Here is a 12,648-nt window from a genome sequence, read left to right on the forward strand (position 1 = left end):
AGGAGCGACAGTTGGAAGACTAGCTAGATCAGCAGCAAGCTATGGCCATATCCAGTAGGATTGGTGCACTCGCATCTTCAAAAAGGGCATTATTACCCGTGAATGGATCGGAACATGAAGAGAAAATACCATCCAGCAGATTCAAGTCTTGGAACGTGCATGGAGGCATATGACTTCGCTATCCTCGGGCTGGGCGTTCACTTCAACGTGATTAAGAGCAGAGAATTCCAGTAATTTGAGGGAAATCGCTGACGTCCGGTGGTGCTGACATCGGAGCTTGGATGAACAGGACGGGTGGATCAGTGCATTGCGAGTTGCTGAATAGTATTTCACAGGGCAGATCAGAAAGGAAAGGCAAAATTGCGAACACTCACGAGTAGAGGATGCATTGGCCGCGGGAACCCATTTGGACGGATGCGATTGGGTTTGGGATAGGGTTAGATGAACCCTGACAGCAGTTCGACATATCAGGAGCCATGATTAGAAACTCCCAAGTAAGGGCTCTGGCAGCGTCCATCCCGTCGGATTTGGAGGAATTGTCCAGCAAAGTTGGTCTCGCTGTAGACTGTCACCCCGAACGGGTCGGGTTGAGGAGCGGCGGCAACTAGGGCCGCGAGCGCGAGGGCGCCTGTAGCGAAAGAGTTGAAGACATTCATTCCTTGAAGAGGATAGATAGGCAAAAGTTGACGTTTTCGGCGAAAGGCTTTGATCTTGATGGGACTGGGGTGAAGATACTGGTCACAGAATTAGAAAGGATGACACCGATTATAAAGCCATTGGCCCCTGCCACGCAGAGTTCGGGCAATACCATGGGACAAGGCTTGAAGGGCGTACGCTCCAGACTGCGATGCCGGGAAAGAGGGACTTACGAATACATACTACCTAGTACGTCACAGTAACCTTGCATCGTGCAGGAAAACTTGAATTCCATGTAGAAAATAAAAATAAGACTTATTGAGATCTCCCTAAGCAGTCTCCCATACATAGCCAAGTCATAGCCACTCATCACCAAAAAAACAAAACTAATCACAACCAAGAAATTGGCAGAAGAAGGAAATGGAAATATCTCATAACGTCTGGAAGCCAAGTGCTCCGCACAATGCCTGCCTGAAAATAGCCATCATAGTAATTAAAGTCAGCACCTGCACGACGTTTCATCCCCCAAATAAGGATACCTCACCACCTCATCACCCTCGTCGATAGCCTGGAGGAAACTCGGGATAAGCGGCTCGATGCCCCGTTCTAGCGCAAGAGAGCTCCATTCCTCCAACGGTAGCTCTTTGAAGGGCTGGCCATGGACTTTCTCCATGTACTGCTTGAAACTGTTGACAGGGACCTTGACGTTGCTGGAGTGGTGGATAAATGATACGGTGTAATACTGGCTGGATGTCAACGTAGATGTAGAACGATCCACCGTAGGCGAATTCTGGTCCTGAAGCTTAGATGCGGAGGAGAATAAAGGAGGGCCAGCCGCTCGTAAGTGATCTCCATCCCGGAAGGGAGAAATGACAGCATTGGCAATCTCATCCGCTATAGCATTAACGTCCTCAAAATCCAGGAACCCATCCATCTTTGCAAGGCGCGGCGTGGCCCCCAGGTCACGAGAGTACCGGAGGAGTGAGTTGAGCGCGTCCTGCGGCGGTGCATCGTCGCCGATAGCAGTGCACGGACGATGTATGACTACCTTGGTGCCCGTGACCTGCGCGAAGCGCTCGAGAAAGACTTCGCTCGCCCACTTTGTTGCTGTAAGGCCGTCTGATGTGCCATCCTTATCGAGTGGGAGGTGCTTGGCTAGCGAGGTGGGTGGGTAGGTATTCCTGCCGGAGAATAGGATAGTCCTGGGCGATGAGATGTAGTAGATCGGGGCGTGTGGATTAGTTTGCAGGGCAAACTCGGCCAGGCGGTGCGTTGAAGAGACGTTGGGCTTTTTGAGCGAATGGTAGGTGTTTAGGCAGTGGCCGGTTGAGCCGGCGTGAATGATAACATTGATGCAGCCGCGAAGACGATCCCAGTCCTGGGCTGAGAGTCCGAGAGTAGGATCAAGAAGCGTACCGGGGTAGACCACAAGCTTGTCGTTTGATGGCAAGTCGTGACTCTCGTCCTTGTTCACCGCGATGCAGTGAACCCGCTGTACCTCTGGCAGGCTGAGGAGAGCTTGGACAAGAGATCTCCCGAGAAAGGTTGTTACGCCTGTGAGAAGAATGTGACGCCCACCCCCTCTGACATTACGTATGGCATGATTACTCGTCGTTGTAGTTGTAATCGGTGCAGGGTCTACATGGGCAAGCAGACCAGGAGGCATCGCCGTTTCCACAGCCCAATTGATAGACGAAGACGGTACTTCAGCCTTTCTCGCCGAAACTTGAAGTGCCATGTTTGCCAGCGTACTATTACTGTAAAGCTCGCGCAGAGTAAGTGCGACGCCGATACAGGTGCGGATAGTACCCTGCAGATTAACAAGCAAGGCTGAATTACCCCCTAGGAGAAAAAAGTCGGACTCGGGCTCAATATATCTGTCTGGCAAGATACGTTCCCAAAGAAGTTTGAGTTCCCCTTCACCAAGGGTAAACCGTTTTGGCTTTCGCTCGGTCGTCCGGTCAACTGAGACGCAGCATGGCATTGCCTCAATTTCTTTGCGGTCGATCTTCCCATTCGAAGTCCGGGGTATCTCATCCAGACAGATCACTCGGGCAGGATGCATGTACTGAGGTAACGGTAGATTGGAAGCAAGTTTTTGTAGCTCGTCGACTTGTGCCGTCCGCCCGGCTACCAGACTAACAAACGCCACCAGATACTGTGATATGCCTTCACCCTTGACACACACAACAGCCGATAGTAGTAAATCAGGGTAGGTATTTACCATCGTGGAAGCGACATCTTCCAGGTCAATGCGCAATCCTCGTAGTTTGATCTCTGTGTCCCCATCCATTCGGCCTAGAAGAACCAATGACCCATCTTCAAGCAGCTTTCCTCTATCACCTGTCCTGTAAAGCTGCGTCCATCCCTGCTCTATATCCTCGGGAAGCGCGAAAGGGTCGTTGATGAATTTCTTCTTCGTTTGTTGCTCATCCAAATACCCCAGAGCCACACCAACTCCCCCAACGCAAATCTCGCCTGGCTCTCCTGTTGGAACCAGTTTGCAGTCCGAGTCGACAATGTACAGTGACGTGTTTGGAATAGCTTTTCCTACACTCCTGGAGGCTTCGAGCTGCAGCACAGACATGGTCTCGAAGGTCGTACATGCAGATATCTCAGTCACGCCGTACGAGTCCTGCATAACCTGGGGACCCTTGTCCCCCAGTCGAGCAAATTCACGTTTAAGCTGATCCGTAAAAGGCTCGCCACCAAGGCAGGCATGCCTCCACCCAGTGTACCCGGTTAGAACATCTGCACCATGCTGTACCAGACTGAGATATTCTGACGGTGTCCCTAGAGTGAAAGTGACGCCGTGGTTGACCATCATCCGCGCAATATCAGCTGAATCACCTCGCATCTCTTGGGGCACAATGACAAGCCTGGCCCCATTCATGAAGGCATTAAGAGTCTGTGCAATACCCATGTCGAACCCTAGTGAGCTCTGTTGGAGGATGACCGCTGAGGCATCAAGGTTGAGCTCCCTTCGCTTGGCGGCTAGGTAGTTGACGAATCCACGCTGGGGAAGGCAGACGCCCTTCGGCTGACCCGTCGAGCCGCTCGTATAGAGTAAGGCTGTCAGGATGTTGCCGATTTTCTGGTTACTCTCTCGTGGTTCTTTCTTAGTTGATGGCGTTGATGGCGTTGAGAGAGCATGAGCTCTGCGGATGTCCGAAGCATTCACCATACATCTAACACCCAGCTCTCTCGCCCGGTCCGCAGTGCCAGGCATGTAAATCATAGCTGTGCATGTAGAAGCCAATACCATGTTCTTGTGTCGTGCACTTGGAAGGCTGAGATCCAATGGAACGTAAACTGCCCCGACTCGTAGGATCGCCAGCATGCTAACAACGACATTTACTGACGGACGGCACAGGACTGCGACCTTGTCTCCTGGCTTGACGGTCGCTTGAAGAAGCAATTCCTCCATACACAGCATCTTCTTAGAGAGTTCATCATATGTAAAACTGCCCATTTCATCCACGATGGCAACACGATCGCCGTACTGCGTAGCCACTTCCTGGAATCGATCTATCAATGTATCTGGCCATCCGTGGGCTATGCGCTGTCCGCGCGAGACCGAAAGGCCCTTCTCTATCTTTAGATTAACGGGACTTCTCAAAGACAATGTAATCGCTGGAACGTCAGGTGAACAGTCAGTGGACATAGTTTCAAGAATGCGCATGTAATCGTCTGCAATTGCGTGTGTGGCTTCGGACGAATATATATAATCGCGACAGTTGACCTCGGCAAGACTAGACCCGTCCGCACATTGAGTGATGTGCAAAGATATATCATACGGAGCAGTACCCATAACCGACCGTTCATAAACGAGATCGAAGTCTGATACAGACATCCTAGTGATCTCACCCACTCTGTAGTTGATTGCAACCTGGAAAAGCGGCGTCACGTTGGCCTCACGAGGGACATTGAGTGCGTCCAAGATAAGGTTGGAAGGGATCGACGAGTTTGACAATGCGCTCAGTACGCTGGAAGTTGTATTTCGATACATGCCACTAAAATTCTCCGTGCCTTTGCAGCGCAATTGCAGAGGAAGCATGTTGAGGAAATATCCCACCGTACCAGAGAACTGCTCGTCTCTCCGATTTGCGTCCGCCACTCCAATGCATAGGTCTTTAATGTTTAGTTTTTCAACTAGGAAAACCTGCAAGGCTGTTAGGTAAAAGTGGAAAGGCGTGCCTCGGAGACTGCGACTCTGCTCCTTAATCCTTTGCGACAGACCAGTGTTAACGCGTCGCACCGAGGTATGGATCTGGAAGTTATCTGACGGTGAAGATGGACGGGTATTTTCCCTGGCACAAGGCAACACAGGCATTATCCCAGGCAAAGGTGACAGTTGTGTCTTCCAATATTCCAATTCCTTTGCGTGCGCCACAATCTGGACACCGCGATCCTGTTTGACGGAGTAGTCGGCATACTGCGCCACTATATCTGTTGGGGTGCCCTCGTAGAAGCGCTCCACGTCGCGCAAGAATGCAGACATGCTGGCTCCATCCATGATAATATGATGAAACGCAAACACGACGGTATGGTCATCGTTACTAGCCGAGACAACCGTTACGCCAAAGACCTCGCCCCCCTCCAGGTCCCATGGATAAGAACGAAGACGATCAAACTCACGCGAGACGGCAGTGTCATCGCCATTCGAGGAAACATGACTGAAGAACGGCAGCGAGTCCCTTAAAATGCCCTGGAGAAGCTCCCCAGTATTGGAATCCACAAAGAAGGCAGTACGCAATGACTCGTGACGGGCAACTGCATTTTCGAGGGCCGCTTTGAACTTTGGTAGAAGGAGGTTTCTTTCTACCCTGTAGGAGAGCACAACATTGTACTGTCCTGGAATATCCATCCAATGGTCTGCAAACCAGATTTGCTTCTGCTGCTGTGACATCTTCTCGACCCGGGAGAAGCGTGCCACTGGGGACTCTTTTCCCTGCCCTAGCGCTGGGTCGCTTACAGGACTCCCAAGCGACGATTGTGAACTGACGACGCAAGGATGTAGCTCTCTAAGTGAGTGATCTGTGGTGATTGCAGGAGTTGTATTTTCGCTAGACTTGCTGTTGTCTTCCGACGTCACTCCCTGATACGGGTCCTCAACCAGGAATTCCGCTTTTTCACAGAGCGACACGACCGTTGCATGAAGTATGTCCATGGGAGTGATGTCCATTTCAACCTCGCTTACAAGCCAAGAATGAATATCGACCGCCACAAGCGAGTCGCAACCGAGGTCAAGCAGCGGGGTGGATACATTCAAAGTCCGCGCGGGGAGCCGAAGAAGGGACTCCAGCTTTCTGCATAAACGTTCTAGTAGCGTTTGAGGCTTTTCACATTTATGTGGTAACTGTTCACCTGTTGACGTACGAGTCACTTGGGAAGCTGGACACTGGCTGTATCGAGGTGGGGCACTGTCGACGGGAGAAGTGTAATCGACAATATAAGAAAGAACTCGACTATCAGGGGAGGACCTGGGTAAGTAGCTCACAGGGGATAGAATTGCCTTCCTTCCCCTAAGGGAAGAGGGAGAAATGGGCGGATCAACCACATCAATTGTATCCGTCGCTCGAATCCCAATATCAGGAAGGGATCCGGGCTGGGTAGGATGTGAAGACCGCCAGATTGGGTAATTTGTCAATAGAAGCTCTGGGTAGGGATTATAGTTGCGTGCAGAACACAGATCACTCACTGGTTGCATTAGCAAACCCTCGATTCGGACCATAGGAATCCCCTCAGCGCTGTATAGGGACACGTCGCCCGTGGCACGTTTGTTGGAAACCCCAGTAATCTGAGCATCAATTTCATGCTGGCTATTTCGACCCGACAGAGCCGGATTAAGAAGAATCCGTTGCGCTTTGCTAGCCTCCCACGAGGTGGAGAGTCGCCTCCTCGGCGGCGAAGTATATGTACTCAATAACAACTGCGTCATTGCTTCTGGTAGAGCAGGATGAAGGCATTGTGAAAAACCAATGTCCTGTTCTTCAAGGAATACAGATGCGGTGCCCCTGTTGAACGATTGTGTAATCGACGTTATTCGCTTGTATGGCCCGGAGTACGAAGCGCCGGCATGTTCGAACATATTGAACAAATCAGCTACATCCACGGGCTTCGGATGGGAAGCGTGGGCTGGAGTAGTTCTAGGGGGTATAAGACAGTTGTCAAGGCATCGGGAGGATGTCATATGAAGCACCAGGTGTGCGGTGCACAGGCGGGAGGGCATTGTAGATTCCGCAAGATACGCGATGATGGAAGCATCCACGTGTAGGTTGTGAATTGCCGGGTTTTCTTTAGTTCGTGTGTCAATCCGCAGTTCTGTGATATACTCTATTTCACCACTACATTCGTCCAGGGCTAATGGCTGCACCACATTAAAGTCCTGGAGCTCAAGAAGGTCGAGGCGTTCAATTGACACGATCGACTTTGCAGCTTCGAGTAAACAGGATATGTAAACAGAGCCCGTAAGAACCTCTTTGTTTTCTCTCCTCAGTCCTCTTGGCCAGGGTGACCTGTTGAAGTCAAAGGTGTTCCGCCAACAGACCTCGTCACATTCATCGTTGATATGTTGTCGGCCCAATAGGGGGTGGCATTGGGCTCCCTCGAGACGGCGGCGACGGGCAAGGCGCGACTCCTTCCAGTATCTCCCTCCATAATCCCAGGAATAAGATGGCAAATCCTTGATAAGCCGGAAGTGTGTATTTCCGCAGGCTTGAATCCACTTGCTCACATCTACGCGATCAGGCATTCGTTGCCAGAGAGAACTAATCGCGGAGGACGCAACCATCAGATCATTCCTTCCTCGACGGAGTAAGGAGAGATACGGCACAGACTCAATGGAGTGAGAACGAAGGACCTCCATCGCTGGGCCGCGCAAAGTAGGATGAGGACCGATTTCGATGCATGCACCGAGTGGCTTTGGGGTTTGAGACAGTGACTTGTCGATCGCTTCGCCAAACCGAACTGCATTAACCAGGTGGTCTACCCAGTATTGGCCAGCAAGGCTATTGATATCGGTGCATTGTAACATGTCATGGCCGGTAACGCTAGAAATCCAAGTGCAGCCTGTCGCCGGAGCTCGCACTTGGATGTTGCAAGTATTCAACGATTCCAGAAAGCTTACGGCGCACAGTAACATATGATGCGAGTGATACGCCACATCGACATGTAATAACTGGGCCAGGACCCTTCTCTTATCCAGCAGTTCCTTCACTTCGAGAATAGCATTGCGGTCTCCAGAGAGTGTTGTGCTGGCAGGAGCATTGCTCGCGCCAACCACGATGCGCCCCCGAAGGGACGACTCTGAGCAGAGATCTTTCGCGTCCTGCAGGGAAAGACCTACTGCCATCATGGCGCCTTCCGTTGTAGTTTCACGACAGTGAAACCCACGGTAGTAGGCAATCTTCATGCAGTCTTCTGCTGAAAGAATTCCCGTCGAATAAGCGGCTGCTAGTTCACCGGATGAATGGCCAACAACTGCCTCCAGGGTAACATCACTTGCTCGGAGCAGATCACAGAGAGCAATTTGAATGGCTGTTGTAAGCGGCTGACTGACTTCCGGACTCCTGATTGTGGCAGACCCAGCATTGACCTGCCCCAGAATCGTTTGCCGAATGGACCAGGAGGGACCGTCGGGGAGCTCCCTTAGGGCACGCTCACAGACATCAATTGAATCACGAAAAACCGGGGACTCGCGTAGTAGGTCTTTGCCCATTCCCTCCCACTGTGCGCCTTGTCCCGTGAAGACGCCCATGATCATCAACGATTTATTCAACGGACCGTGGCTTATGCCACTTGCCTCACCGTCCGGTCGATCTCTGCAGCTGTTGGCGGCTTCCTCCAGTGCCGCGGCCAAGCCTGCTCTGCTTTCAGCAACGGCGGAGAACCGGTGTGAAAATACCGATCTTCTGCTCAAGGTCCATGCGAGGTCATTCAAGTTTATGGACTGGTTGTCCTTGACATGCTGGGCAGTTCGGTCAATGCTCGCGACAAGGGATTTCTCACTCGCGGCTGACAGGAGGAATGGTGCAACTTGAGTTGACGGCCCAGGCTGAAGGATTGGGGTATGGCTGATGCGGTTGGGTAGTCTCCTCGACTCATAGCTTTCGATGATGACGTGAGCGTTTGTACCCCCGAATCCAAACGAATTCACCGACGCTCGCATGGGGGCACCATTGCCAGCAAGCGGCCACTGCAGGCTCTTCGTCACTACATTCAGCTGGCTGTAGTAGGGCGCAATAGCTGGGTTTAACGCATCAAAATGAAGATTCGGGGTCATTGTCCTTTGTTTGACGCACATCAATACTTTCATCACGCCAGCGAGGCCGGCACAACCTTCGAGGTGTCCGATTACCGTCTTGATGCTGCCGACATACAACTTTTCCTCCGGGTCCCACACGGTGTTATCGGGGAAGAATGTGTCTCTGATTGCCTTGGCCTCGACGGGGTCTCCTGCTTGAGTTCCAGTGCCATGGCATTCGAAATACTGGCATCGATCACGAACGGGGTCCAGGCCTGCACGTTCATACGTCTGACGGATCAACGCCGTTTGAGCATGAGCAGTTGGCATAGTAAGTCCCATAGACCTGCCATCTGAGTTGACGCCGGTTCCTCGGATGACACATTCGATGTCATCGCCATCCTGTAACGCTTTATCCAACGTCTTGATAACAAGGATAGCACAACCCTCACCACGAGCGTACCCGTCCGCGTCACGATCCCACATACGACATTTCGATGTTGGTGACAGCATATGAAGTTTTGAATGACTTATATATGTCTCGGCATCGAGTATTAGATTGACGCCGCCGACAATTGCCGTTGTGCACTCGCCGGTCTGGAGGGATACAACAGCTTGATGCAGTGCGACCAAGGAGCTGGAACACGCAGTGTCTATTGTCATGGATGGGCCGTGCAGATCAAAGAAATACGACAATCGGCTAGCAAGAATGCTCGACGATGTGCCTGTTGCGTGCCATCGGCTGAGGGTGTCCAGGTCTCTGGTCTGAATTTGACGATAGTCAGATGTCATCGCTCCGATAAAGACTGCTGTAGATGAGCCGCGGATATTCACTAGGGAATAACCCGCGCCTTCTAAGGCTTCGTATGCGGTCTCGAGGAGGATGCGTTGTTGCGGGTCCATAGCCTCCGCTTCCGCGGCGCTGATATTAAAGAAAGCGGCATCGAAGTGCCGAGTATGTGTCTCGTTGAGTAGGTATGATTTTGATGGTATATTCACGGTATCCCCGATAATGTCCAATCTGTTGAGATTTAGGTGGCTGCGGATATCTCGTGGGTTCGATAAAAGCTCCCAGAGGTATGCGGGAGAATTCACATCCCCCGGAAATCGGAACGCAGTCCCAATAACAGCAATCGGGGTACTCATCGCGCTTGGGAAAAAGTTTCACTAGGAGAGGAGGATACGACTATGCAGTCAAGATTTGAAGGATGGGCAACACCAATCTGATTACATGGGTCATCAAGATATACCCAGGTCAAACGTGAGAGCCCTCTACGCCGGGTAGACGGCATCCAAACATCCCACACAAGGATCTTCATGTTAGCTATGCGGGGCATGCTCCTAAAGTTCAGCTAGCCACCAAAGTAAGTCATCATTATGCCGGATGTTGTGTATTCCGAGATCCTAGCCGTGGGATTTAAACCGGGTGACCCCAGCCCGGCACGCCAGGACAACGGCATCAAGTCATATATCACGCGATCATTGGGGAAAATCTCAGAACCACAAAGGCCCTCGCTCGTGTATCATCTCGTACTTCCCTTAACCTGCCACGAACGATTGAGCACATAAAACGCCAGATTCTCAGGATCAAAATGTCCACCACCAGTGACCAAGCCGCCGCTGGGCCCTTAGCCCTACCAGATGCATTTCGCAATCTCAGTGAAATGTTGAGGTTCAGCAACAATGACCATGAGAGGTGGTGGTTTGGCACCGGACCGATGTTTGCGGTGATGATGAGCAAAGCCCACTACGACATCCACGCACAGTACAAATTCCTGCTGCTACACCGGGTAGCTGTTATCCCAGCGTTGGGTGCTTACCCCGAAAAGGGAGAAACCATGCACTGGAACAGCCACTTGACTCGCTTTGGACTTCCCTTTGAGCTCAGCTTCAATTACTCACATTCACTTCTACGGTTCGCCTTCGAACCCCTCGGCGTTCTTACGGGAACAGCAGAGGATCCTTTTAATACCCAGGCTATAAGGCCTGTCCTCGCAAGTCTCCAGCCCCTGGTACCAAATCTTGATCTGGAGCTGTTCAACCTCTTCACCGAGCAACTCGTCGTCACACGCGACGAGACCGAACGTCTTACCAGCAGCGATATCCCCCTGCCCGTGTTCAAAACACAAAACAAACTGGCAGCCGACATGGATCCGTCGGGCGAAATCACCCTCAAAACGTATATCTACCCTCGAATCAAGTCCCTTGCAACAGGCATCCCAAATGCACAACTGATGTGTAATGCGATTAGGGCAGCTGACAGGGGTGGCAAACTCAACGCCCCGCTGGGTGTCCTCGAGAGATTCCTGTCTGAGCGTGCGCCGACACTACTCGGTCACTTTCTCTCATGCGACTTGGTCGAGAGCTCTCAATCCCGGATCAAGTTCTACTGCATAGAGCGCCAGATTGATCTGCCCTCAATTGAGGGAATATGGACACTGAACGGCAGCCGTCAGGACGCAGTGACCCAGGAGGGACTGCAAGCGCTTCGGGAACTATGGGGTCTCCTCCCAATTGCTGAGGGTCTCGCTCCCCTTCCCAATTGCTTCTACAAGCTTGGAACCTCACCGCAAGAGCAGCTCCCATTCATCATCAACTTCACCCTGTCTCCGCATCATGACCACCCCCAACCACAGATTTACTTCCCTGCTTTCGGCCAGAACGATGGTCGCATTGCAGACGGACTAACCACATTTTTCCAGCGTCGAGGGTTGCCTGGAATGGCAAAGACCTACGCGGAAGATCTGGCAGCTTACTAGTGAGTCAAACACCCGATAGCATTGTTAGACCTTGATCAACTTGTTGATACTAATGGCCCATCACAAATTGCAGCCCAGATATTGACATGCACGCCTCAAATCACCTGCAGGCATGGATTTCATTCTCCTACAAGAAACAGAGCCCATACATGAGTGTTTATCTACACACGTTCGAGGCCTTGCGTGATGCAGCCGAGCAAGGGCAGAAGGGTATATTTTCCGACGTCAACAAGTGATCGTCAGCCGGAGACCAGGGAGGTGTCTACGTCAAATGATGGTATTGGTCATTTATGCCCGGGTATACCTGCTTTAGTTAGTCTGCGTTGTTAATGTGAACACATCTTGACATTGCCATCAGTAAGCATAGTAGTCCGTATGGCATCGCTGTTTCGCCTTAACATGAATCCCCCTGCCAAATCCAGTGGCGAACCTTGATGATCCTGCCATCTAAATGTCACAGTTAAGTCATGAGCAAGCGATGTCTGACAAGCAGTATGATCAACCGGCAAGGGCCATTGATCTATGACTACAATCCCCTGCTAACGCTTCACTTTACCGACATGCTTGGATCCTACCATTTGCCAACTAAGGTATCTAGCACGACGATCATTTTGTCCCCCCCTGTCCGAATCACCACCTGCCCCCTCTCCGCTGTTATATCCAGTCCAGACTCTGGTCACGCCATCTCACCTTACTCGTCTGTACTCTCTGGGAACCCCACCCATACTCAGCCGCACGTACCCAAGCCCGAAAATCGCCGCTTACCTGCACGAAAAATCACCCCGAGTTGTACAAATTGCGGGGAAATGTCGGGCATTGTACCACAACAACAACAACAAACCTCGCAATATAGGTTTCTTGTAGGAAGAAACCCGTAGCAAAAGATGCTGATTTATCGGGTTACACTGGTGCTTGCCTGGGTTTCGCGACCTGGACGCGGGTCTAGGCTTGTGTGGTTGCAATTCTAGTCAGCGCTCGGACTTGCGTGATACGGAGTGATATCCATTC

The 12,648-nt window shown here is 51.6% G+C and overlaps 2 protein-coding genes across 2 annotated transcripts; one reads left to right on the top strand and one right to left on the bottom strand.

Annotated features, from left to right (window-relative positions):
* Positions 1-467: 467 nt before the first annotated feature.
* Positions 468-10,027, bottom strand: BDV14DRAFT_198357 (uncharacterized protein; the record flags this gene model as incomplete). The annotated part of the gene is made up of 2 exons (XM_073772920.1): positions 468-734; positions 1,181-10,027. 2 exons carry the CDS (start codon positions 10,025-10,027, stop codon positions 468-470), a joined length of 9,114 nt encoding a protein of 3,037 aa, XP_073629855.1.
* A 446-nt stretch (positions 10,028-10,473) lies between these two features.
* Positions 10,474-11,876, top strand: BDV14DRAFT_198358 (aromatic prenyltransferase; the record flags this gene model as incomplete). Its single annotated transcript, XM_073772921.1, has 2 exons — positions 10,474-11,639; positions 11,714-11,876. The coding sequence occupies 2 exons, from the start codon at positions 10,474-10,476 to the stop codon at positions 11,874-11,876; spliced, it is 1,329 nt and encodes a 442-aa protein (XP_073629856.1).
* Positions 11,877-12,648: the final 772 nt, after the last annotated feature.

The sequence above is a fragment of the Aspergillus stella-maris genome (genome assembly GCF_047715825.1).
Source record: "Aspergillus stella-maris strain CBS 113639 unplaced genomic scaffold BDV14scaffold_16, whole genome shotgun sequence".
Taxonomy (NCBI): domain Eukaryota; kingdom Fungi; phylum Ascomycota; class Eurotiomycetes; order Eurotiales; family Aspergillaceae; genus Aspergillus; species Aspergillus stella-maris.